We start from the raw sequence: 11,348 nt of genomic DNA on the forward strand, positions 1-11,348 counted from the left end.
GTAATTGAAGGAAGTCTGCCTGTATATAAAATGTAGGGGAAAAAACCAATGATGCCTGCTGTCTTAAGTATTTCAGGAGCTCTAGAAAACTTGGGTTTATATGCTTGAGGGAGGGTCAGTATTGAAAAGCTTGATAAAATGTACTGTGTGACTTTCAGTAAATTGTTGGGACACTATACTTATGGTACTTGAGTTTCTGCTTATATTGCAGTACTATGGTAGGAGATTATTTATATCTGAGGATTTTTGTAGTTTGCAGTACAAAATATCAGTCCGGTTTCAGTTTTATGAGCCAGTTTCTCCACAGGGTAGTTGCACTAATGCTTTTAAGTATATGAGATATGTATGTTTCTCCTAAAAGCTAAAAACTCAACTAAAATGATCAGGATAGGTACATGACATTATTTTGTTCTTGCTTAGGATGACAGTCTTTTTAATGTATTTTTTATAGGACAGGACTCTGGAGGAAAAATCGTACAGCAATCTCTAGGAACTGCACAGCCACAAGAAAAAGTAATGGGATCATCATCAGTTCAACAGAATATACAGGTAAAGAATACTTTTATTTATATGTCTCCTTTTCCCTTAAAATTCTAGTGAAGTTATGGAAGGTTCAACTCTGTGTTAATAATCTAGGAGTCCTTGCAGGTGCGTTTTAGAGTATATGAATTCACTTGACCTTGGCAGATTCTACCTTGACATAATAAACGTTGAATAGTTTGCAAATTGAAATTCTGAATGCTGTTTTGAGATTTCATTCAGTAAGTGGAGTTTGACTGTACTGCTCCCTGAAGATAATTTCATATGATGTAGCAGCTCTTCATTGAGCTGGACATAAGTTAGACCTACTCTTATCATTACTTCCTACAAACTCAGCTGTTCTCTGCCTGATTGGGAGGGGATAGTTTGTGAGAAGTACCAGAAGAATTCCATCTGGTCTTTGTTTTATTCTTTACTGCATTGTCGTCTTTCCCCAGTGTGCATGGGTTTGGTGTTTTTTTTTTTTTTTTCCTTTTCTTAAACCCACCAAAAGTTCTCCTATGTATGGCAACTGTGTACAAAAATTTTAATGCTAAGTCCAGGGTTTGAGACTGGAAGGGGAGGCCAGCTTTTTTGGAGGGGGAATACAAGAACTTCTGGAGGGGGAAGACAATTATTACATTCATGGACTTGAGTATCTGAGGGCGAGAAGCGAGGGTTTGAAGTAGGCTTGAAAGTGTGGGCTTTGTTGTGGATGGAACCAAACTACACAATCACAGAAGAAAACGGGGGAGGATCTGATTTAGAATTTTTGTTCCTTGCTGTAAATGTATTTGTCAATGTAGTACAACATGAATGTTTTCCTTGTCTTACTGATGTACAGGCAGAGCAGAAGATACCCAAAGTAATGCTCAGTTCTGAGTTTAGCCTGGTTTTGTAATTGTTGGTCAGATGTTCATTCTCCTGTGGCACTGAATACTTTTTATGATCTGAAGCTAGAGATTTTTTGGCTAGGAAGTACCGTTACAGCACGCCTGCTTCATGCTGCTCCTACTTGGCTAAGAAGGATGCTCTGTACCACATGCTTTTTTGTTCCTTCTAACCATGTTGTAGTTGAAAAGATCTTTTTTTAAAATCACAAGTAACTATTGCTCTGTGACAAATTTTATTAGTAGGACTAGTTGACTAAAAATATCCAAAACCTTTGTATTAAACAAAGACTCTTTGATCCAGAATTACTTCTTCGGAGAATACTTGGATTGCAGTGATGCCTCATACAGTAGGAACATGAGCCTTTACCACCTCAGAGAGCCTCACAACTTAGGACAGTGTTCCCTTAAAAACCTTGGCTTCATAAATGTCTAAGGAAAGGAGAAGGTGATGTGGATCTACCTGATGGCTGTATCAATAGCATCAACACTGAAACAGAATTCCTAGAACCACTTTCACCCCCCATCCAGCCACCATGGCTTTTGAGAATTTAAGAAAACAACCTTAGCCAGATTTCCCAACAGATACTCTAATCTGTCAAAATCAGGCAAATGACATCAGCTGAGAAAATGCAGAAACAGCTTTTGAGAGCAGATTTCTCTGGAAGAGTTTTTAGTTGTACCTTTTCACCTGCTAAATTTGATAACCAACTTTTTTCGTAGTGAAGTATGTATATGCATTACAGTGGAATCTGCCTACAAACAACATTTCAAACCTTTAGTTTATGTAAGAGAAGCGACTTCTCTATTTCATCGATAGTGCCCCGTGAAAATAGCAGATAACTGAAAGCGTTTATACTTACACTGTGGTTACACTTAGTATTGGTGATACACTTCATTGGCAGAAATAAATGCTGAAACTTAGGCTTTGCAAAGAAGGGGATATATTGTAATTTGTTGTCTATTTTGAACTTAGGTGGATGGTCATTTAGTCGGACAGAAAAGGCCTGCTGCTAAACAGTTAACTAAAGGAGCTTTGTAAGTCATTCTTATTTTTTTGTTGCAGATATTTCCTCTAACCTTCATTTCTTTTTAGTTTTTGTTAATGTATAAACTTCTGTCAGAGTATCTGTTAATTATATATCATTAATTCTCGTTGCAGTATTCTACAGCAATTACAGAAGGATCAGGTGCATGCTGTGACACCAGATAAAAGTCGGTTCAGATCATTAAATGATGCAGTTCAGAGACTCCTTTCATACCATGTGTGCCAGGGATCGCTGCCAACAGAGGAAGACTTAAGAAAAGGTAGTTTTCTTTTTAAAAATTGGCAGTATGTTTGTAATCAATGTATTGAAAGACTTCTTTATGTAAGAGCAATAAGAAAGGGAACATTTTTAAATTTGTGCAGGTTACTGAACCTTCTGGTTACTGAAGAACAGTATTTGAAAGTATACTCTTGTCTTTCTAGTGGACAGTGAATTTGAATCTGTAGCTACACAGCTTCTGAAGAGGACACAGGCTATGCTGAACAAATACAGATGTTTGCTTATAGAAGATGCAATGGTAAGGTGTATAACCCGGGTACATGTTATGTTTATAGGATGTGATTCAGTTTGTTAAAAAAGTATGTCTAAAGGAAGGTGAGAGCTAACATTACAGTTCATTTTGTTGATATTATTTATTGCCTTATGAAGGTGATAAATACATACACGAAGGGTTTAGAGATACATACACATATATATGTAGCCAGTGTACTTGTTATTTCACCAGCGATCTCAGTGGCCAACTTGTACAGATGCACACATCTTAAATTCAGTGAAATGGGTTGAGTTTGTATTTCACATACCACTGAAGTAAGGGTGCTGTTACATATAAGTTCTGTGGACGTTTAAGAGACATGAACTCCTGCCGTCTGCTTATACTTCGCTCTTGCACTGAACAGGCAGTGGTAGTCAGGCAGGTGATTGCGGTGTATTTCTGTGGATGATAGCGCCTGAAAGAATGTTGAAAAGCGCCGTTCAGAGGCATCCAGCCATGTTATAATAGGAGCTGAATCATATTACTATTCAGGAAATCATTGCTTCTCCTTAGAAGCTAGGTAGAGCCTCACATTTTCATCAGAAATGCTTCTGATTTAAGTGCTTTCACAGTCCAAGGCATGAGGTAAAAAGAAATCTGACAAAGTTACTTTAAGAATGTATTTTACAAGGGTCTAGAAATGTCATTGTGGCTTCAGACATGCTAGTTTTCAAGCCTGGAGAAGTTCTGAATTTGAGCATAGTAGACATTTAAATTACTCTGCTTTAGAGACAGGAATACGTAATATAAGTGTTTGGATTAATATGGTTTTGGAATCTAGCAGTCCCATTAAAAAAGATACTAACCGTCAAATATTTGCAAGTAATTGCAGGTGGAAAGGGAGGATGGAGGTTAAAATCTGTTCTTTCAATATCTGGTATGTTGTATGGTAAATCCCATTCAGTCATTTTGAAGACATTATTTCACATAGTGTTCAGGTTTGGAACTAGTTGCCTGTGTTGTGACTTAGTAGCCAGTGAACTTTCTTCTGTGATGGATGGATCTACCTGGCATCAAGGCACTGTGAGCAAAATGCAACTCAGCACCAATTAGTTAGAGGGATGGGTGAGAAGTGCAGGGAAGAAGCAACATGATTGGGGGTCCCATCATGCTGGTTTTCTTTCTAAAAGAGAAATGTACTGTATAATGTAAAAAAAATAGTGTACAGTGGTAGGAATAGCCCTGAAAAGTTCTTGCAATTGGAATAGTAATTCCTTGTTTTAAAATCTTTAACAAATAAAATGTTCCATAAAATGTTAATAATATTTTATGGTTGAATTTCAGTAGTGGTTGGGGTCGCAGTCAATTAAGATCATTGAACCTGTTGCGGAACTGTGAACATTCTCCACAAATATCTAATGAAAGACATTCTTTTTCTCTGAAAAGTACCTAAGCTATAAATGTTTTTATTTGGTACCAAGATATGAATGACAACAGAGATGGTTGGTTTTTTTCCTTTTCCTGCAGCGGATAAATCCCTCTGCAGAAATGGTTATGATTGATAGGATGTTTAACCAGGAAGAAAGGGCGTCTCTGACCCGGGATAAGCGTCTTGCACTAGTGGATCCTGGTAAGTAATGCTTAACTTCTGAATCTTACCAAAGCAGCATAAATACAGTGTGTTTAAAAATAGTTGTGGCCACAGTGAGGCACTGATGGCTAGAGATTCCAGTAATCGAAATACTGAATAAGCAGTTGCAAGTTAAAATTTAGTAACTCCTAAATTCAGCAATCTAGAGACACTGTAAGGTTGAAGGCAGTTATCGGGGGGGGCGGGGGAATATATTTGGCCTGTTCGGCAGAGAAATATTTCTGAATTTCTTTTGACAATAGTCATGACTTCTGCACGGTCTCAATTCAAGTAGGGAAGAATCTGTAAGTTTGCTGGCAGTCAGAAAGAACACTGCTGTATGAAGCATGAATACTCTTGTTCATCGTAACAAAGTGTTGCTTTTGGAACATCATGGCCACTTAAAATGGCAGCATTTTTAACCAGGCTGTTATTGAACATAGCAACAAGAAACAGATTATTTGTGTGAGGTAATAGTTACTGTTTGCTTAAATGTTCTGCATATTCTGCATATTTTAAAAGATAACCAGAGGATGTATTGAAAAGGTATTAGTCTCCTAGATACCATAGTTGCATATTTAGAATGCTAGGAAGTGCCCTGAGCCTGGTTTTGCAGTACATGCACATGCATAGTATGCTGATTAGGTGATCATCGCCTACACCAGATGCAGCAGAACACTTAAGCATGTGTATGTCTCTTAAAGACATGAATCTGTAGGCTGTGGATGTTATTTGAATTTTTATCCTCAGAAACTACATTGGAGTGTGTTATTTTGATGTATAGGTAGTTTAAGTAAAATGTTGTTACTTAATTTTCAGATGGTTATCAGGCCGATTTTTGTTGTTCTGCCAAACAATTTGATAAAATAGCTGAAGAAGCACAGTCCAGCAAAAGTGACCATCAGCCTAGCAAAACATTACCTTCTCGAAGTCAGACTACCAAAACCCAAGCTAGAGACCGACCAAAATCCAGCTCAGCAGAGTCCACGAATCACAGTAAACTTCCTCTAGTGCCTAACAACATTCTGACACCACAAGAAGGAACAGCTTCTACTAAAAAATCGGAGAGCCTCACTAAAGCTTTAAAGTTTGAAAAAGCTAATTGTTCTTCTGAGAGCCAATACGTGGCCCTTTCTGAAGAAAAGATGGCTGGGAAAGATCTTGCCAAGTCCACCGAGAATTCTTCGAGTTCTGAAGAATTGTCAAAAACTGTGTCAAGAGGCAGTCATGGAACACACAATAAAACATCAAGGAACACAGTTCAGTCTTTCTCAAAGGTAACATGTAATAATTCCCTCCAAGACAAAACTCTGAGGAGCTCTCCAAAGAATGAGGTTTTACATGCTGATAACAGGAAAGGCTCTGGTGAATCCCAGCAAGACGTACTGCTCAGTAAGAGTTTAGAAACTACATTTAAAAACATCTTGGAACTTAAAAAAGCTGGGAGACAGCCACAAAATGAGGCAACAAGTAGCGGCTCAGTTGAATTAGAATTTCCTAATTTTTCACCTATTGCTTCACAGGAAAACTGCCTGGAAAAATTTATTCCAGACCACAGTGAAGGCATTGTAGAAACTGACTCTATTTTAGAAGCAGCTGTAAATAGTATCTTAGAGTGTTAATAGTTAGAGTACCATGGACAAGTTATGTTTCTCTTAGCAGAAGCAAATGTGAATGACACCACAAGTACAGCCTGACATGCATTTAAGGTTAACCTTTCTAAACTAGATTCTGTTCTGTGTTTGAGAGCAATACTCATTGTGGTTACAGTGAGATATCCAAGTAAAGTTAATCCTTGTTAGAATGCAGTCTGTTAGGGCCTTACTATTTCAAGTATTATTATGATAGTGCTTTTGATAATTGTGCGGTACTGCAGCAGAACAAGGTTGCAGGTCGTTAGGCCCTATGTAGTACGGTAATATACTGACAATCACAGTCATTTGAAAGGATATATTTATTAAGAAGATGTTTTTAAAAAGTGATGGAAGCAACAATTCTCCCCTACCCTTCTCTTCCACAAATCATCAATTTTTTTGTTGTGTTTTGTTTTGTTTTTTTCTTTTTCCTGGGAAACCCACTGTACCTCTATTCAGAAGTGATTATTTGCTTTGTTAATGATTCTGTGTTCTAGGATACTTAAGTTGGAAGGATATCATCAGTGTGTTTACAAGGCTTCATAATTTAAACTTAAAGTGCTTTTCTATTGCTTTCTGAGCAGAAACTAGTACTTGATGATATATTTGTAGTGGGTAACTTTAGTCTGTGGGATGATATTATATGATCTTAGTCACAGTGGCATGATATGAAGTAATAAATGCTTGACTAAGGAAGGTAGAATGGAAGCCAGTAAATGGCAAAGTGTACAGGATGAGGCCATGATAGAGCCATGAATTTATATATATAATACATATATATGTTAACTCTTGAGGAAGAGATTTTGCATTTTATAATTGGATGTAGTCAGCCTTGAGTCTTTCTGAAGTGGTATAAATGTTTTGGTTTTTTTATTATTTGTTGTTTGTTTTTTTTTTTAGACCAAGTGTCAAAAGCACTTTTATTTGAAAACTGTTATGATATTTGTAGCTTATATTTTAAAAGGACATTAGCCTTACTCTAATTAAATTTAAAGGCCAGTGTTTTTTTTTTTTTTTGCTTTTTGCTGTCAGAGAATGTTCATTCATCCACCGTAGCAGTCATAATTATCAAGATATGTACAGACCAAAGTCGATCAGCAATCCCATTGTTTAAACATATCAAAAAGTGTGTAATTATTAATTCATATTGTAGAGCCAAATGAAACCATTGCATGGTTTGTATTTGGCTTGCTGTCATGTTGTTAAGATAGAATCTTATTATTTTATTTATTTATTTTAATCTATGATTATTTTTTTTTTGCTGCCCATGCTGCTTTTTCCTAGTTTACTTTGGTCATGAGTGCTTTTGTGCACATAAGTACACTGACATCTGTCACGTGCATATAGTACATATGTCTGCTCAGGAGGATATAGCTTTTGTGATTTCTAAGGTATGCTCATGTTCTCCCCCAGACCTTCTCCACAATTTCTTAGAAAAATTACCAGCCATTTTCCAGACTTGCTGATGGCAGTATTCATCATAGAGAGGCTTGTTGTGACAAGCTGTGGTTGTCAGTCAGATTGCCAGGAAAGAAAACAGGTGGTTTTGCTGTCACGTAATTCAGTCCATCTGAATAGTGCAAAAGGAGACAGAATTAGATCCTGGTGACAGTAGAAGATTACAGTGCAACTCGGTGTTGAGCTACAGTCTGCTGTCTGACCACTAAAGGAAACCAAACCTAGAAAGCAATGTGAGAAAGGTGAACTCACTTAAAATTAACTTCCCCTTCAAAGTGAATGGAAATACTGGTTTTCTATGTTGCTAATTGCCATTTAAAAAAATTGTGCCAATTTTAAAGTACATGTTTGTAAAAACCTAACATTCCCAAGTGTTGTATAAAATATTGAAAGTAATAATAAGTATTGCCAGTTTTAAATTTTTAGTTAGGTGTCCATAGAATAGACTCTCAGGTGGTTAGTTGTTTTCTTATTGGCAAAACTGACAATATAGTCTTCACCTATTGCCTTTTTAGATTTAATAATATGCTCATGGGTGTGCATCCTGATGCGTATTTTATTTTATCATTCTGGAAATCTAATCATTCTAAACTATCTAGGAAGGAAAACGGTAAGTTACACAGCTCTATGTTAACTAGTTACATTTTTCTTCTATAGGGAAAAGAAAGTAAAGTTGCACATTCATTGATTCACTTGCTTTTTGTACCACCTCAAAATGGGTTTGGGGTTTCCAGCCTCTCTACAGCAAACACACAGTGAAGTGTCAGGCTATGTGTCTTCTGTTGGGTCTCGTTTGGAGATGGGGGATGATGGCATACAAAAAATGACAAATTACAAAAAGTGATTGATCATGGCTGATTCGGTCAGACACATTTCTCTGAACTACTTACGAGAGGAACCCATTGAACAATCCAAGCAAGATTAATCTTAGATTGTTGATGTTCTGTTGTCACTCCTTTGAATTTAATTCTGAGGGAATTCTGGTACGTGGTGAAGCAGTAAATGAAAGAATTGTATTTTTTGTTGTGCTTAAAAAAAAAAAGTATGAATTTATTAATCATGTGGGCTCATGTCCAGCAAAGTATTGTGAATGTGCATGACTCTATACATGTTTTCATTATTTTGCTGGATCAGCATTGTGATTTCAATGTTATTTAATACTGCCTAATATTAAAACAAATTTTAAACTGGCAATTAAGAAAACTATGTTCGTTTTGAAGATTTTAGTATAATTTATCTGTTAGATTAGGGAGGCCTTACAGACTGACTTCACTTAAAGAGGATGTGTCACTTATTGTCAGTGTGGTATGGACTTTATTTGCTTAAATACCTTCATTTGTAAAGTATGTCTCACTTGAAATTGCTTTGTATACATTTTGTAAAAATATTTATAAAATGTTTTGTAAAAAAAAAAGTATAACAAATTGCAGTTTATTTTGTTATGTTGGATAAATACTGTTAAAGACACAAGTCAGTAAATATATTGTTAATCCATGGATAGGAAATGTTTAGTTGGAGATTACAAATTGAAACAACCATTGCAATACAGCCAAAGATTTGGGAAAAAATGTCTATCTGTGATTGTCTTGATTTAACCAAGTTGACCATTTACATTTCCAAAAGAGGATTGGTTTAAGTGATATGGTTGCAAAATACTCTTACTCCTGTGCTTTTTATAATGCAGCCCTGTTCTAAAATACTTAGTAGGCCATCTTCCTCTACTCTTCATGAATCTTTCTGAACATATGCTCTTAGGGCTTGGCTCACATGGCATTATAACTACATATAGTAACGTTGATCTCCAAGTAACAAGATTGCTAGTGGTCCTGCTGTGTTGTCATTAGAAATCTTGCCATGGTGAGGTTGCTGAGACCTGCTCCTTCTCCAGCGTGTTTTCACAAGAAGGAGGCATCATCTTCCTGATACGTGGGGGAGATACAAGAAAAGAGAGGGGTTTTGTTACTCAGCTGCCCACCTCCTTCATGCCACAGGTTTCTGAGCTGTGCCAGTTGTCTTTCCTGTGTATGTATATATATATATACAGACACACACACTGTGTTTGCAGTATTTCCCATTCCTTCCTTCTGGCTGTGAGAAGATTCTACAAGTGGTGGCGATGTACTGCTTCTTCCTACTTCTAGAGGGGTGATGAATCTTTTCTTACTGTGATTAAGTTTTTCAGAAAGTATGCTGAGATTCTGATCTAGTAAAGCCCTTATGCTTGGAACTTCAACGCTCTTATTTGTGGAGGCTATGGAAACAAAGGATTGATGAAGTGCATTGCCTCTCAACTTGGAGTAGGGCCTGCAGTGCTGCAAGGTAGAAACCTTTATGGTTAGCATTCATTATTTTGTCAATGAGACAAAATAAACATGCATTTCAAATGCTTCTCACGTGGATTCAGGCAGTAACAACATTAATAAAATCAGTTATATATTATTTTATAATCTCTGGATTAGGATAGCTAAGCATCTTGGAATTTTTTTTCTCTTTATCATATCCCTGTAGAATTGCGAGGCAAACTTTCTGGGTTAGGAACCATTTGATGTACAGTTTACCATGCAGCCATCTTGACTTCAGAATATCTTTTCGTTATAAGAACATGGTGTACTTTTAAAATTTCCTTTCAATAGCATTTTTATGGTGGGGTTTGTTATATTTATTCCAACATTCAGGGCAGAATTTCTGAAGGTTTGAGCATGCATGTTAATGCATAGCTTATTTAAGAAAGTCAGAACAACTTTCATTTTGAGGATTCGTACAAAGAAAAAAAAAAAGTTGCCAGAATAAGCTTGGCACAAGGAAAGGTAGGTAATTCTAAAGCTTAGAGAAATTCCTCTCTTCTTCAGGAAGTGTTTTCTTTATAAGCCTTTAAATTTTTCCTTTACAATTGTACACACTCTTTCCTGGAGTTTTCACAGTGATGTGTTTGTCAGCTTCAAGAAATGCAAGAAATTGTCTTCATGACTTGGGGGTGACCTGTCACTTTGGTTAAAGAAAGTGGTTGCAGAAAATAAGTTCTGGTGACGATCTGAACAGCAGCAGCTGTGGTGCGCAGATACAATGCACTGTACGCAGATTTCAGATTGCAGTAGTGGTGGGTGTACTGAATTATTCATAATTTATGGATCAGCATTTGTCTTTCTGTGCTTACTAGTCTTGCAACTAGTTACTGTACTGGAAATTGAGATAAATCTATCCAAAATAACTAGTTTCAATTAGGTAACCACCAAGCAAAATTGTGCAAGCTTGCCGTACTAGGGAAGATGATGATGAAAGGACACAAAGTGTCCAGCTGAACCAGTGGTTTTGGTGTAAAAGCAAAAACCTCTGATTTGCCTTGTTGTGTGCTGAGTATAAAACCCTGCTTTATTTTTTTTTTTTTAGACTTGATAGACAGTTTCGTGGGGAAAAATGTTTTATGAACAGAGGAAGAAGCTAAATCAGAATTTAAGGCTTTTCTGTAGTATACGCCTCATACACTAGCTTTTGTTTAGGTGGCTGCTGTTGTTGCTGCAGATTATTAGCCGTCTGGAATGTAGTGCTCAGTCTTCATTGCTACTTTACACTACAGGATTTTTTGGAGGAATTTATTCCCCTTTTTTGATATTCCACACACCACACCACACACCCCCCCCTTCTTTCCTTGAAATCATATCATCATTTGTGTTGGATAAGACCCTTAAGATCATTGAG

The 11,348-nt window shown here is 36.7% G+C and overlaps 1 protein-coding gene across 4 annotated transcripts in view; it reads left to right on the forward strand.

Annotated features, from left to right (window-relative positions):
• The window catches only part of BICRAL (BICRA like chromatin remodeling complex associated protein), a 46,300-nt gene extending 35,892 nt beyond the window's left edge, over positions 1–10,408 (forward strand). For all 4 annotated transcript variants that reach the window (XM_075089005.1, XM_075089003.1, XM_075089006.1 and 1 more), the window contains exons 7-12: positions 452–549; positions 2,386–2,447; positions 2,572–2,717; positions 2,881–2,975; positions 4,458–4,560; positions 5,380–10,408. In XM_075089005.1, the coding sequence (XP_074945106.1) occupies positions 452–549; positions 2,386–2,447; positions 2,572–2,717; positions 2,881–2,975; positions 4,458–4,560; positions 5,380–6,182 (1,307 nt within the window). In that variant the 3' untranslated portion in view covers positions 6,183–10,408. The remainder of the gene's footprint in view (positions 1–451; positions 550–2,385; positions 2,448–2,571; positions 2,718–2,880; positions 2,976–4,457; positions 4,561–5,379) is intronic.
• The last annotated feature ends 940 nt before the right edge of the window (positions 10,409–11,348 follow it).

Source organism: Phalacrocorax aristotelis, chromosome 3 (assembly GCF_949628215.1).
Source record: "Phalacrocorax aristotelis chromosome 3, bGulAri2.1, whole genome shotgun sequence".
NCBI lineage: Eukaryota > Metazoa > Chordata > Aves > Suliformes > Phalacrocoracidae > Phalacrocorax > Phalacrocorax aristotelis.